Below are 15,000 nucleotides of genomic sequence, written 5' to 3'. Positions count from 1 at the left end.
TTGGACTCAAGATTGCTTCTCTCCAAAACCTGTCCCATTTGAATCACAGTTTCATCTCCTATTATGCTAACAAGTGAGTTCAATTCAGAGAAATATTCTTCCAGCCATTAGCTTCAGAAACACCCCTCCAGCCGCTCATTTTAAAGCTGCGGTTTTGATTGATCTGTTCACATATTGATCGGATAGTTTATCGAATTAAAATGAGTTCACTTGAGACTGTCCTCCCTTGGAGCACTATGCGGATTCAGAGTTGCCAAAAACAGGCTTCCTAAATCAGAAGCACTGGCTACCCACAGTCCGACATCCCTGGGTCGATGTTACAATTACATCCAGTGTCTGCTAAGGAACTTTTCTGCATCTGAAAAGACCAAGCTTAGTATCAGTGGTGAAAGTGTTGTCAATCCAAAGCAAGTAGCTTTCTCAAGTTCACCAGCAGGGGACGGCAAGGACCCTGGTGCCAGTGGAATGGCCCCTTCTGCTGGACAGATGGCCTTGCCGGGGTCACCCCTGCCCAGCCCCCAGACACCTTCCCAGGTGGGCTTGTGACAAGCATCCTTTAATGGACTCCCTACCCAGCCTTAAGATTGTCCTTAAACAGAGGTGAGCCCACGCGGTCCATTATTTGCCGGACAGCCGACATGAGTCGCAAAGGCGTGAGCCCTGGTCCAGTCTGGGCCTCACAGCAGGGCTCGTGCGGCTGAAGCCCGCATCTGGGGTGCAGGGAGCCTGGCTCTTTGCCACGTGTGGGCAGCGGGGAGGGCCAGCACCACCCAGAGCAGCAGAGCCCCACACACACACAGCTGGAGCAGGAGAGGAGGGACCAGGAGGCCTCCCAGCCCACGTGTGCCCTCCCTGCCTGGTCTGCACATGCCCAAACATGCCATGTAAAATGACTACTGAAAGCCAGAGCTACAGCGGCCCTTAGTTAATAATGCATCAACCCTGGTTCATTCGATGTAGCAAATGTACCCCACAATGCAAGACATTAACAACAGGGCCAACTGGCAGGGAGGGTGTGCCCAGGGGGATGTCCGGGAATTCTCGGAACTTTCTGTGGATTCTTCCTGAAAGCCCGACACTGCTCTTCAAAAAAAAGTCTATTTAAAAAAAAAAAAAAAAGAATAAAAGTGAGTGATCAAAGATTTAAAAATAAGTAGCATTTTTAAGGAATAAAAAAAGGTCGGGCACCTGGGTGGCTGAGTCGATTGAGCATCCGACTTTGGCTCAGTCATGATCTCACAGTTCGTGGGTTCGAGCCCCACGTCCAGCTCTGTGCTGACGGCTCAGAGCCTGGAGCCTTCTTCGGATTTTGTGTCTCCCTCTCTCTCTCTCTGCCCCTCCCCCACAGGTGCTCTGTCTCTCTCTGCCTCTCAAAAATAAAGAAAACTAATAATAATAAAAAAAAAAAAGGTCAACACTACATACATACATATGAATACGTGGGGAATTGACGGTTTTTATAAAAAAACCTCAGGCCCACAAGAAAACTGTGAAGCAGGGACAGCACCCACCACATCCCCCAAAACTCCCTCATGAGGCACTTTCCTTGATGCTTCCTTCCCAGGACGGCTCTACAAGACTGCTAGAGTCTCCATAATATTGCCCCCCCCACCCCCGAGCCTTAAAACACTGTGGGTCCCGCGCTCGGTGTCCCTACGTCCAATGTCAGATGTGTCATCACCTCCTTGATAGCCACCACCCATGGGGTGGGCACCTGCCGCATCCCCAGGATGCAGGGCCACCCCTCGCCTGGGCTGTGAAGCACCTGTACCTGTATCCTCATCTAAGCACAATGCAAAGGGCCACGTAACTAACTCTGAGCCACAGACTTGACCGTCCTCAGGCTCTTAGACCGTGATACGTTAAAGAAGCAAGGTAAAAATAAAAATAAAAAAAGGACAGTCTTGGCTCTGTCATCTCTATATAGGTCAGTCACCAAGGGAAAAGCGTGTAGTTCAGCAGAGGAAGCAGACAAGCTGTGTTTTGTCTCTTGGCCAGGGCCAGCCCTGCAGTATACGTACAGAAAGGTGCTGAGTTTGTGAAGCCAGCTGGAGATATTGTGTAAGCCCTGACACACTCTTAAGTCCAGTTAAACCCTCTGCAAGGCGGGGAGATGAGCTAAAGAGAGCAGAGCCCATCCTTCTAGTAACTGTGAGCTCACTGGCAACTGATGGCATGGTGGCCAATGACGAGACAATGCATGACCTCCGCTCTGCTTAGATGGGCCAGTATCACCATGAAGCCTGGTGCAAGAAGGTGGGAGCAGGCCCAGATGTTTGCAAGAGACACTGTCCCCACCTGCAGAGCATGACTGTGAACCAACCCACAGACCCTTCTCTGACTGGCTGATTGGCTGTAAGACAAATTCACATGTCCTAAAAGCCTGGAAGGTAAGTTAAATTTGTAAAAATGACCTTGAGCGGTTTGATGGTAAGCCATCCAATGTAGCATTCATTTCCACTCGCTGCCAGATTCTTCTCTGGTTAGTAGGGACTAACAGCACTTCTGTGTCCCAGCCCAGAATATTTTTACAATTAAATTCAGCAAGATAATCCATCATATATGGTGTACCTTTCACCCCGAAGTAACCTCCTAACTACTCAAAAGGCAAGAAAAATATGGACTCAGCAATAACCCATCCAGCTCTCTATCCTCTCTCCTGGAGATGAAGTCCTCTGAAGCAAACCAGAATATGAGTTAGCCTGCACCCAGGAACACAGCCTAGCAATCAGGCATGGGCTTAAGGAAGCAAGAACAGATCAACCCTGAGGGAAAGGAAACAGCTGGGAGAACATTCTGGAACTTGTAAGAGGCCTGCATCAAACAGGCGAGGCTCGCTTCATGAGGAGGGCCCAAGGTCTCATGCTTACCCAACAGGCTGTACTATGGCTCTGCCCTGTGAAAACTCCATCCATCCATCCCTAAAACGACGACCTTGAGCACGGGCTCCAAGCCTGAACCAGTCGTACACGACTAGGTACAACTGAGGAAACAGGCTACCTTACGTACTAACACGGAGAGGACTTTGAGGACATTCTGAAACACACCTACAAGACTTACCACGGTTGAATGTAAAAGGGAACCCGACTTAACCTACAGCTCTGATAACTCCAATTTCCAGATGTCTGGAAGCCCAACACAGTGGGCAGGCATGGCGTGACCACCCTAAGAGGTGCACCTTGCAAAGCCAAGGTCCCATTTTCAGAGCCAATTTCAATGTGCCATTTAGGTATGCACAGATGCCATGAATCTGGCATACTAAAGATGCTGGATTGTTTTTAAAGCAACTCGATTTAAATCTTTTTATCAAATGAACCGATTCTGGTTTGCTCCCAAACCCCTGGAGAACTAAAGACTGTTTTCTGAACAATCACAACATCAGAGAATTCAAATTTCACGTTAAAAGTGCGGACCACGGCCCGCGCGTCTTTGAGAAACGAGTACCTGGAATCTCCGCATATCTCGAGGGTTGCCTGCATTCTTCAAACAGTTCTGATTGCACTTGAGGAAAAACTTTAGAAAGAATCTACAAAAATACAAAAAACGGATATTTGTTAGGGTTATCAGACACACTCACAGACTTTTAGAAAGACGCCGTTGCGCGGGGAGTAGTGAAGGCTACCCACGACCGCCCGCTGCTCGCTGCCTGCAGGGGGCGCCCGATTAGCATGGCCATGAATCGTCGCCTGCAGGGGGCGCCATCGGGAGACGACGCCGGCGGCGTGGGCAAGGGCGCCCCGGGCTCCGCCGGCCAGCGCAGAAGGTGTCCACACACACAAGCAGTGACTTACATCTGTCTTGACATTATGGGTCTCCAAGCTTTATGATAACAGCTGTGACTCGGACTGGCCATTTCTTGCCTGGACCTTTGCACGTTAAGCACTGGGGAACTGTCCGCCCCAGATGGGGCTGCCAGCTTCAGCAAATAAAAACACAGGATGCCTGGTTACATTGGCGTTTCCGGTAGACGACGAGTAATTTTTTAGGACAGGAACATCCCAAAGCACACCGATCCTAAAAAACTGCTCTTCGCCCATAACTCAAACGTAACTGGGTGCGCTCAACTTCATCTGGCAACCGTAACCCCCGAGGGCGCCACCGCCCAGCCAGACACACTTCCAAACGCGTATTTTCGAAAATTACAGTGGGTGCAACTCTTCCGAAAAGAAAGGATTTGGGGGTGAGCTTTAAGGGCTGCGATAACGTCTGTGAAAAGTCTATGTGTGTGTTTAGGGAACTAATCGATGATTTGGGGACACAACAATGAAACCGCGGCTCAGGGGGAGAGCGGGGAGACGCAGCCGCTAGCCTGGCTCAGAGGCAACAGCCGTTTGTACTCCCCCCACCCCCAGCCCCTGTGCTCTGAGGCATGAAGATTCAGGGGTCCTGACAGGGTGCTGAGATGCTGTGACAAAACTCTCATCACGTTGTCCCCTCCATGCCCGCATGCTCGCTCACAACGTAAGTTCTAGCCCACCACGTGAGCCCACGGATGCTGGGAGACCTGGCTGGAGCACATACCCCGGGGGAGACGGCACCCCTCTGCCTCCGCGTACAAAGCCACGCCCACTGTGGGCGGGGCGGGGGCGGGGTCTCTGTGCTGACATGCATGCTCTCTACCGGTGTCTGAGCATCCTGTCCGGCAGAGTTAACCAACAAAACTCCCCTCTCTGTTCTGTCCAAATATCCCCTGTCCTACCTGAGGCTTATTAACGTTTTATGAAGTTTCACATGATTTCCTTGAACTCAGCCTTAACGGTCAAGATTCCTTGTCGACAGTTATCACATCAGAAAGTAGAAAGACCCCACCGACCAAGATTCATCCCTCCAGCTGCATTCCCAACGTATCCTGGACGCCTTTTCCGCGCGGAAGAAGAATATCCAATTGATGGGAAAAAGAATCGTGGCCACTTAATTAAATTTTCTCACATACCACCAGGCCTCACTATTTTAGGCCGGAATTTACATCTTTTATTAACTCCCCTCACCTATACACTTAGCTCACAGCGCCTCTCAGTACCATCTGCCATCAGCATACAGTAAGTCACTTGATATTCCACCCACCAATTTTTCCTAACAACCACTGTGCAATTAAACTCCACGCGCTCTGCAGCGAGGTAAATTAGGCGCACCTGCGGCCACACTGCATTTGAACTGCATCAGAGAGGCCCTAACAAGGTGAGGGCGTCACAAACTTATCGTCCAGTCAGGCAATTAGGTTTTCACTTCGGGGACAGCCACATGGTGCAATTATGCCACACATTACCACCCGGCTAATCTTCTGAGCAGGTGCCGGCCTGAGAAGCTCTCATCTGGATGGAGCCGTCTGCGGGAGCTTTTTTTGTGATGCGAAAGATTTTTTTTTTTTTTTTTACCCCCCCCTCCAGAAGAGGTTTCTTTAAATTCCTCGATATCTTTTTAGGCGGCTCACCCTTCACCTGCGAGGCAGCAGAGTGTTCTGAAGATGGTCTAAATAGCCACTGGCCGTGAGGAGGGTGAGCCGGGCCTGGCGCAGAACTTTAGCTGAACAGAGTTGGGTGCCAGGCCCCGCGGACGGCCGAAGCATTGCCGGGGATGGGCGCACACACGCTTGCTTGGGATGTGGCCCCGGAAGTGTTTGCTTCCAGCCCAGTATCTCGTGGGCGTGGACGCACATGGGGGAGGTGTGTCGTGCACGGCCTCCGAGGGTAGAGCCCCTTCCAAGAGCTCTGGTCCCGATCACAGAAAGTAAGGCCCAACATCTAGGGCCAGACAGAGGAAGCCTCAGCCGGGAGGAAGGGCAGCCTCGTGCTTACCGTTTACCCTTGTTGGGGTTACAAGGCGGATGCGACAGACCAGCCAGTGCTTGACCACAGACACGGTGCAAGGACGCCCAGAGCGCAGGGACGCTCCCACCAGCCAGGGCTCAGCGAGACCCTGGGCGGATGTTTGGGGAGGGGGAGGAAACCCAACGCCCTACACGTGAAGTCAAATGGTAATTCTCACCCCTTACTCAATTACCCTGTAATTGGCTTTTTCCTAAGAAATATCTGACAACCACTTTACATATCTTACTTCCAGACTCTGGTACACAAAGGATTTAATACTCTTGTTATGAAGGGAAAAATCTTTCCTATGTCAGAAAATCTTTGGCTTTAACACCAATAAACTCTTTATTACTGCTAAACATGGATTTGCTGCTCGATGGCAAAGAGGCGATAAAAATTCTAACCTGTCATTAGTACATTATGCTTAATTGTGTACAGTACGCTTCTCCATTGCATCTGTTGGCCCATCATCAAAATGACCATTATGTACACTAATTCCCTGACCCTGTCTTTATTTCCCTAAAGAGCCATCATCTTTCACAGTAGGTACCAGAGTAAATCAAGCTTGAAATATGGGCTTTATTTACTTGTTTCTCTCCGGCAGGAGTGAAGGCAACCGCCCAGGGCAAACTGTTTCACATCGGCGGAAACTCCCCAGTAATGTTCTGCTCGGAGATATCAGACAACACCCCGGACAGTTCTCAGTAGCGATGAGAAGGGGGAGAGGTGCGAGCTCATTACTTCCGAAACCAGGTTTTCCACTTTTAGAGCGTGCAGGGATTAGGAGAGAAGGCCACCCGAGCAGGCTCCAGCGGGCTCCCTCCCGCTCGCCAGCACCTGGGAAGGTGGGCACGGGGCCGCTGCCTGGGGGTCGGGATGGGACAGTCCGCTGGCTCCAGCAACGGGTACCTGCCTGCCGTCTCTGCTGCCAGCTCCAGGGCGGGCCCTCACGTCTGCAGGGACCGCTACCTGGCAAAGCCCGGCCATGGCTGCACCTGCGGGGAAAGTCAGCTTAGGTCTTGGCCGCATCCATGCCGCATCCTCTCCAACAGCCACAGCGCCACCAGAAGTGCCACGTGGTGGACGTGGACGCCATAAGCGGGGCCACGGCAAAACACGGGATCGAGCGTTTTAACTGGAGCCCGCCCCCAGCAGCCCATGATGAGGGGCAAGCCCCCCACTGCAGTAACTCATTTCAGAGTCTGCTCCACTTCTGTGTGTTTAAGCTATGAATTAGTTCATTTATATTTACTTTTATGAAGCTGATTAACCAGAGCTGCTCTATCTGATGAAAATCATTTTAATTGTAGTGTTAGGCTCCTGTGTAATATCCATTACATTATGAACTGTTTAAATTCTACATGGGCATTGCATAAATTGGCCCTTTGTGTGCGCGCAGGCAATTAGGACAGACAGTTCTCCTTTAAACGGCTACAGAACTTTGTGGTGGTGTTCAGGACAATCAGAAACAAAGGAGGCTGTTTAATTGTAATTTAATGGAATATCAAGGAGTCCGTGGCATTAGACGCTGGCAACAGAGAGCAGGAGAGAAAAATTAACTGCAATTATGTTTGATTAAAGCTATCCTTCTCAATAATCAGCGGTCCTGACAGGCCATGGGGCTCTCGTGGGTTCCAGGATGGCAAAAGGTGTCGAGCAATATTAGGGCCAATAAAGGAGATATTAGCATAGCTAATTACAACCCTGCAAAACCTGTAAGGGGGCCTCTGTGTATTGTAATGTGTGAAATAATTGGACAAGGCCGTTATCAATTACATAAGGAATGAATTTGGTTTGTCAGAGAAAAGCTGATGAGATGCATTTCATCTGACACCATTCCCTTCCCTCATGTTTCTAGGAGCTAAGAACTTGCCCACTTTTATCAAAAGCTGCAACTTACTAGTGGCCAAATCACTGATAAAATTATCTTGCCAGCAAGTGTTAGGTAATTAATACCACTCACCCTCACCGCCTTCCCTGCACTGCCGCTTCTCACCTAACTGAAGCCACTAATCATGTAATAATGATTTTTTTCCCTCTGGTCAAAGGAGAAATAGATTGTCTCCTTAGAAATGCAGTGGGCTTGGCGTGCGCACCCTGGTGATTGAGGAGAAAAAAGGAACTCGGAGCGGTTTTAATTGCTTGCCTTTTGCACGTGGGTATCACTTGTTTGAAATTACCTCTTCCCGGCATTTCGGGAGCCCTATAGGTAGGGATTTTTTTTTTTTTTTTAATCACCAAGTTTTAGACTCTTCCGGGGCTCGGTCTTGCCAGTGCTTGGACACACGAGTGACAGCGTGCTGCAAGGTGTGAGCCTGGCGGCCCCGTCCCAGGGTTCCTCAGGCCACACCTTAGCACAGGCTGAGCTCCGGGCTCAGAGCAAAGAGGTCTGGCTTCCAACAGGCCCCTCCCACACCTCAATCCCAGCCTCTGTCCCAGAGGCACGACCTCCTCTTCTGGCCCTCCTCTATGGACAGGACGGGAAATCTGAGTCAAGAGTGAAAAATACTGATATATTTTTTTGGTGGGGGGTGGAGTGAGGGGGTACTCGCTTTTCCATTTTAAGGCCAGGCTCTTAATAAGCTGCAAATGAACACGGCCACGGATAGACCTCCATGCCATCAATCAGAAAACCCAAAGCATTCGTGTGTAAATCATGGCGCTGACAGCTTCTGGAGGTTACCCAAGAACCCCATTCCAGATCAAGCCCCACGTTTGTAGTTCCTGGATCCAGAACACAAAACCAGGAGACTATTTTAATAATATTACCTTGACAAGAAAGAGTATCGAATACCAACCAGAAAACACAGCTGTAGAAGTCCCCGCCCACTCGTGGTGGCCAGGGGCCGGCGGGGGGTGGGGAGGGTGATGAGGTGGGGGACAACTGCTCAGTGGCCCAGGGTCTCCATTTGTGGGGGGTGGAAATGCCTGGAACTAGAGAGGGGTGGGGCTTGCACAATCTTGGGAAAGAACTAAATGCCACTGACTCGTTCACTGTAAAACGGTGAATTTCATCTTCCGTCAATCCGCTCCTGCTCAGCACAGTCCCAAGCCCCCACCCGGCCCAAACTGGACGTGCGCGTGGAGAGGAGCAGGGGCGGGGGCGGGGGGGGCCCTCTCTGGGAGTCGTGGCTGTGGCCACTAAGGCGCTCTTGAAAGGAAATGGTTAAAGGGTCAAATTAAAAGATAGAGCCTTTAAGAGACTTTTCCCTGACTGATAAGAAAGTGACCAGTGGAGTGCTTCCTTGAAGTCCCTGCTAATTACTGGGAAGTCCCTGAAAGCCGTGGCCACAGCTGTGGTGTGTGCGTGCCCGGCCATCAGTCGCTGGAGTATTGATTACTGAGCAATTCTAGCCGATCGGGTTCTGGTGCTCAGAGACAATGTGCTTCCTTCACAAAACCTGTAATGAGCAGTTCCTATACAAGACTACATTCTGCTGACATCAGATCTGTGCACTGAGATAGTACACAGGTCAATACGTATCGGATTTCCAAAATGCGAGGGTCTGAATGTCAGGCCTCTCTTTTTCTCCCTCTCCTGCCATTAGCTATTACTGGGCTCACGTTCCGTAATGCCATACGGGAGGGAAAGTGTGCTCCATTAGTCTGATTTATTCTTCAAATATGCCATGACAAATTGTTCCAACACCAGACTTATTAAATTCTTGTACATTTCAAGTTATGGGTCTCATATACTTGTAGTGCCTACATGACGTCATAACGAAGGGGCAGAGGGTGACAGTACTGAATTTTACAGCTGTGCCCAGATGTCCTCCGCGAGGGGCCCCCTCCCCAGCCAGAGGTCTGGGGCTGCCCGCCTCCCCACTGCGGGATCCTGGTCTCTGTGCGGCCGTCCCCCCCGCCCCCCCCTACCGCCGCACGCGCGGTCCCCTGCATGTAAATGTAGATGTATAAGGATTTGAAAATATCCACGGCTTGACTCGTAGTTCAACAATTACTGGCCTTTGTCTGGAGGTTCCTGCTCTACTGTAGCAGAGCCTGTCTCTAGTGGACCAGAGCTATTTTACTTCCCTTCGCTGTAGTAACCACACCGCATTAACAATATTTGTACTACAATCACCAAGGGACCCACTTCCCAGATTCTATCACTTCTTTATCTCCTGACAAATACCTCACTATCGAACATTATTAGGTTTAGAAAATTAACCCTTCACGGTCTAGAGCCACACTAGGCCCCGCCGTCCCTCCAAACAGCCTTATCGCTAAATTTCTGCTATAATGGTTTTCCTTTTCATCACAATTTCAGCAGAGGCTGTCAAGAGGCACTTATAGATACCATGATCTTGTACTTTTGCGATGATTCTCATTAAAATGATGCCAAGGAGATCTGATGGGATTTAATAGCTTTGCCGACCAGTTCAATATCCACCTCCGTAACAGATCCTGCCAAGCCCTCCTTTTGGAGAAATTTCTATGACTTGCATTAAACTTTTCCGGGTGGTTTTAATGTGTTCAGATAAGTAAAACCCAGGTAGACACTCGAAAAGCAAACGCATCCCAGAGTCCTGTGCTTTGTCGGCTACCCTACCCGCCTCGCTGTCAGGATCCTAGTTAGTATTTTCTGTAACTGTTGCTGATAGTTCGTGATAGTTTTGATAAGGTTATCTGTTTAAAAGAAGTCAACTGCACAGCACAAAGGAAGCGTGAAGTGCACTGTATTTGCACCAGGCCTCGCTCTCGTTTCAAGTGCCTATCTCCCTTTTCCTCTTTACCTATTTCTCTATTTCTAATGGGCGATGCAGCATTGACATTATTTCCCCACCAGATCATTCGCCCTGTCAATCAGTCTGTATTTTGTCTTTCGCTGCGGGCTCATTAAAACAGCTTCCTCACTCCCTCTGGACACTGCTCTATTTGCCAGCTCTGATCACGAAGCTCCTTATTTAAGAAAAATGCCAGCATCACTTGGCTCACATCAGATGCACCCCCTGACTTGTTGCCAGCTCCAGGGGGGACTTTTCACAGAGACTTTGTGCGCAGAGATTAAGTGCCTTCGCTTACTCGAACTCAGGGCTTCAAACCTCTCCCACCAGACACGGGTGCGTTTTTAGGGATCTGAAGATAATGGGGACTATCTCCTTGCCGTTCCGGTTTTTGTCCATTATGGAGATCATTCTCAAAACAAATGTGGGGTTTTTTCGGTTATTTTGGTTTTCGGGGCTTTCCCCACCCAGTCTCCAAGTGGACAATCTCCTACTCACATGCACGTCCCCCCCCCCCCCCCCCCCCGCATCCACGCCAGCTTGCTTAATTAAGAACTAGCATCTTTGTGGGCTGAATTATTAATAAAAAAAAAAAAATCACATTTTAAATCAAGCCCGTGCATGCACACAGGACACCAGTGTCGAACCTGCCTATGCTGGCCTCTCTAGCCTTTTAGGTCCTGATTAAAAACTTATTAAAACATTATAAATGATTAATGGGAGCACAGCTCTGAGTGGCAATTATTAGTTTTAATGCAGGTAATGCAGCTTAATGAGGGGGCACATGTGTGCGAAGCTTTAACTTCATTACCCCTGCGTGTCAACAAATACAAGAGAAATGTGTGTACAGGTCATACATTACTCGGAACAGCACTGAGCCTGCCCTCTTCACGTCCCTTTGTTGATGAGCCACGAGCCATAAATTAATCCTGGTCTGTGGCTCAGGGAAGGGCCGAGGTGTTAAAATCACGGCAAACCTTACTGGGCTCCCCACGCCGCCCTCCAGTTCTGTGTGTGAATATTCCACACGTGATCTTTTCTGGAGCCTTCGGCACCCGGGGATTTTTCACCGGGATCGTTGCCGGCTGTCATTGTCTCCTCTCAGAAACGTAAGCTCCTGGCATGCAGAGTCCATTGGGTTGCTTTCTAGTTTCGAAAGGTTTGTGGAGGAGTTTGGCTCCAGCCTCCCAGCCCCTAATTCGCATTCACATGGTTTTCCTAAATATTCGGAGGGGTTCCAAGGTCCCTTGTTCTAAGTGCTCACATCCTGGAGTGTGGGAGGGGCAGGGGGGGGGGGGCAGGATGAGAGGCAGTGTGCCCGGGGCCCCCAGCGAGGCTGGCGACGGGCAAGCCCAGGGCCGGGGTGGGGGGGGCGGGGGTGTGGAGGGGGTGGCTGGCAGGGAGTGGGTGCACTCAGGGGGCCAGGAGCAGAGTGCTCGGATCGCCTGTCCCCGCCAGCCAAGACACCCAAGCCGGGCACCGGCCACACCTGGGCCCAGGCCTGCTCGCGGGGCCCACAGCCGGGGGCGTGCCCCCCGCCCAACTTCTCACGTCACCTTTTATTCTCTGTTTTTGTGACAAGCAGCTAGGTCCAGGCTGATCTCCACTATCTGTTTGAAGAGTATTCAGGACTATTTGCATCATTTTATCGCTAATGTATAATATATGGCTCTAAAGTGAGCCCAAGCACTGTCTTGTTACCGAGCATAAAAAAGTAAGGGCAATAAAGATACATTAGTCCTCTCAAGCACAGCGGCTATAATGCAAGCAAGAAAGGTTGCTGCTTTGAGTTGAGAGGCAACCTTTCTGCCTGACTAAGACAATGGAAGAGTAAAGAAAATGTCAAATCAAGAAAAGCTGGATTTAGAGATGAGGCAGCCCAGAATGACGTTGGTGCCATATTTTGTGAAACTATAATGCTGTTGGCAGCAAAGATCCGTGTTTCTGATTCATCTAGTGCCGCATGGCAAAGCTTTGTCAGTCTGTGCAAGGTATAAATAATTCAGGGTGAGAGATGGCAATTACAGGGCCCTGCACAACCAAAATGAATATTTTATGAGGACTAAAACTGCTCTGGAATGAATCATACACACGGAGTCGCACACACATGGCGAGCGGGCTCATATGCCAGCCCCAAGAAGACCGGGGCCCGGCCCTACCTCCTTCCAGAGCCTCAACTAGAAACCTGGCGGATGGTAATGAGCGAGCACAAACCCAGCTCACCGGGCCGGACCACCTGCCCCTCGCTGCTGGAACACCCCGCCGGTGGGCTCGGAGACCGCACCCTAGAAACCCAGCGGATACTCGGCGGACGGACCCTACAAGTTTGGCTCTTAATGAACAGTTGTGAATTAGCACCGTGGCCCTGCATATTGTTCAGTCGTCGGAGCTACTCCTAAGTGTGAGCTGGGCATCTTCTTCTGGCGAGGAGATGATCTGAGTTCTGGTCCAAGGAGAAAGGACAGTGTCGTCCTCCTCCATGGAAGGGAGGGAGCTGAAGAGGGGAGGCGGGGGCGCGTGAGCCTCCCCGAGTGTCACACTCACACCCCCTGCGCGAGTCTTCAGGTTCCGCCGGCTCGTCCTCTGTCTTCTGGACCGAACCTTGTACGGTCTGGGTCGACAGACCACAAGGCGGGACGGAGGCTTTTCATGCCCGCCTCGGGTCCACATTCACACATAAAAGTTGCTTTTCCTCACTTTGAAAAGCGGTCCCCTACTAATGGGGGTGGGATTATGCCGAAAGAGACTTTTAAAGGCTGAAAGCATGGTTTCATCTGTTACATTTCCTCCAAAAATGCTCCTGGTGAATTGCTAGAACAAATAACAACATTGTTCAAGAGGCCGAGAAGGCCAGTCCCACTGGTGAATGGCCATTGTGTTTGTCCAGCTACTGATACCTGGGCCTTTGTGGAGGAAAGAAGGCCGGGGGCCGTGACATCAACACAGCACAAGCATCCCTCTGTGCAGACGCCCAGAGCAGGTCCTTGCCGTGGTGGGAACAGAACACCAGATCCCTCAGAGGTGGTTTTCTTTAAATCCAACTCCAATGCATTGTTTATGAAAACAAGGCTATTAGGTATATTAATAATTTGATAAATAGGGATTTGCCCTTAATTATTCATGAAGAACATTTGGCAACAGTAAAATTATATTCGCAGAACAGGTTTATAAACCAGCTAATTATAAATTAAGTATGCAAGAGAAAATTGCTAACCTTGAAATTAAAATATTTTATGATTCTGCAATTATAAAAAAAAAAAAAAGGTAGAGAATTATCAAAACGCCAGTGTGAGCAGGGGCCCTACAGATGGCACAGCCTGGGCCAGGGGAGTGACAGCAGAGACAGTGGACCCAGAAAGGTGTCCCCACCGCCCCCACAGAACCACGAGTGGAACTGGCCTCGTGGCCATCGGACAGCGCCTCTCTGCTTGTCCTGCTCGACTGCAACTTTCAGGAGGGTGACCTCACACACCCAGCGTCCATCCGGCGAAGCAGGTGAGCAGGGGAACGCGGCACATCACCTCTGCTTGTGGTCAAGCCCTGGCACGTGGGCAGCCCGGCAGGTTCCCATTGCTGTGCTCAGGGTCCACAAGGGAGCCCCCAAGCACCCCCTTCCCCCCACACACACTTCGTTGCCCTCCTGCTGCCGAGGGGGTCCACAATGAGCTTGGGGTCCTGAGGGACAGCACTGTTGCCGGAGGCAGAGAGGCACGCAGTGCCTCCTGTCCCCACTAGAGGGCCTCTCGCCGCAGCATCAATGGGGCGCACACGGACGCCCTTGTGCAATCAGGACACAGCTCCCCTCCAGCCAGCAAACTTGGGGCAGACCCTTCCTCTGAGCTGGGTCGTCCCGTCTTCCTCTCTGGCTCTTCCGCCAGCAGACTTCCCTGCCAAGGGGCTCCGTTCACACCCACCCACGACCTGAGCAGCACCCCCACCCCCACCCCCAAGAACTAAAGGGCCAGCAGAGCCTACCCGTGAGTTTCGAAAACACTTTCCTTACTGGTGTGATCAGAGAGGACACGCACAAGTCTGTCATTCACTTTGAGATAGCCTCACCCTTCGTTTAGGCAGATGTTAACAGAATTAAGGAAAACAACCAGGAAGAATTAACTGAAGAATATCCTGTTTAAGGAAAAAAAAAAAAGGGGGGGGGGCACCTGCTCAGTCGGTTGAGCATCGGACTTCGGCTCGGGTCACGGTCTCACATGAGTTCGAGCCCCACGTCAGGCTCTGGGCTGACGGCTCAGAGCCTGGAGCCTGCTTCGGATTCTGCGCCTCCCTCTCTCTCTGCCCCTAACCCACTCGCATTCTGTCTCTGTCTCTCTCAAAAATAAACAAACATTTAAAAAACGAAAAAGAGGGAAAAAAAAGTAGGCGGTAGTCCCTAACTTCTTCCCCACGGCCTGAGTCGCATGTGTCAAGAATGCAAACTGCAGAGAACATAGAAGCCAGCCTCCTGCCACCCT

General features: G+C 50.6%; 1 protein-coding gene across 10 annotated transcripts in view; it reads right to left on the bottom strand.

The window, feature by feature from the left end:
* The window catches only part of EBF3 (EBF transcription factor 3), a 119,067-nt gene that overhangs the window by 36,284 nt on the left and 67,783 nt on the right, over positions 1-15,000 (bottom strand). For all 10 annotated transcript variants that reach the window (XM_078434989.2, XM_078434980.2, XM_078434983.2 and 7 more), the window contains exon 7: positions 3,445-3,526. In XM_078434989.2, the coding sequence (XP_078291115.1) occupies positions 3,445-3,526 (82 nt within the window). The remainder of the gene's footprint in view (positions 1-3,444; positions 3,527-15,000) is intronic.

This window comes from Panthera onca, chromosome D2, assembly GCF_046562875.1.
Source record: "Panthera onca isolate mPanOnc1 chromosome D2, mPanOnc1 haplotype 2, whole genome shotgun sequence".
NCBI classification, from domain to species: domain Eukaryota; kingdom Metazoa; phylum Chordata; class Mammalia; order Carnivora; family Felidae; genus Panthera; species Panthera onca.
Note: the sequence above shows the minus strand (reverse complement) of the source record. Positions and strands in the feature narration are given on the sequence as shown.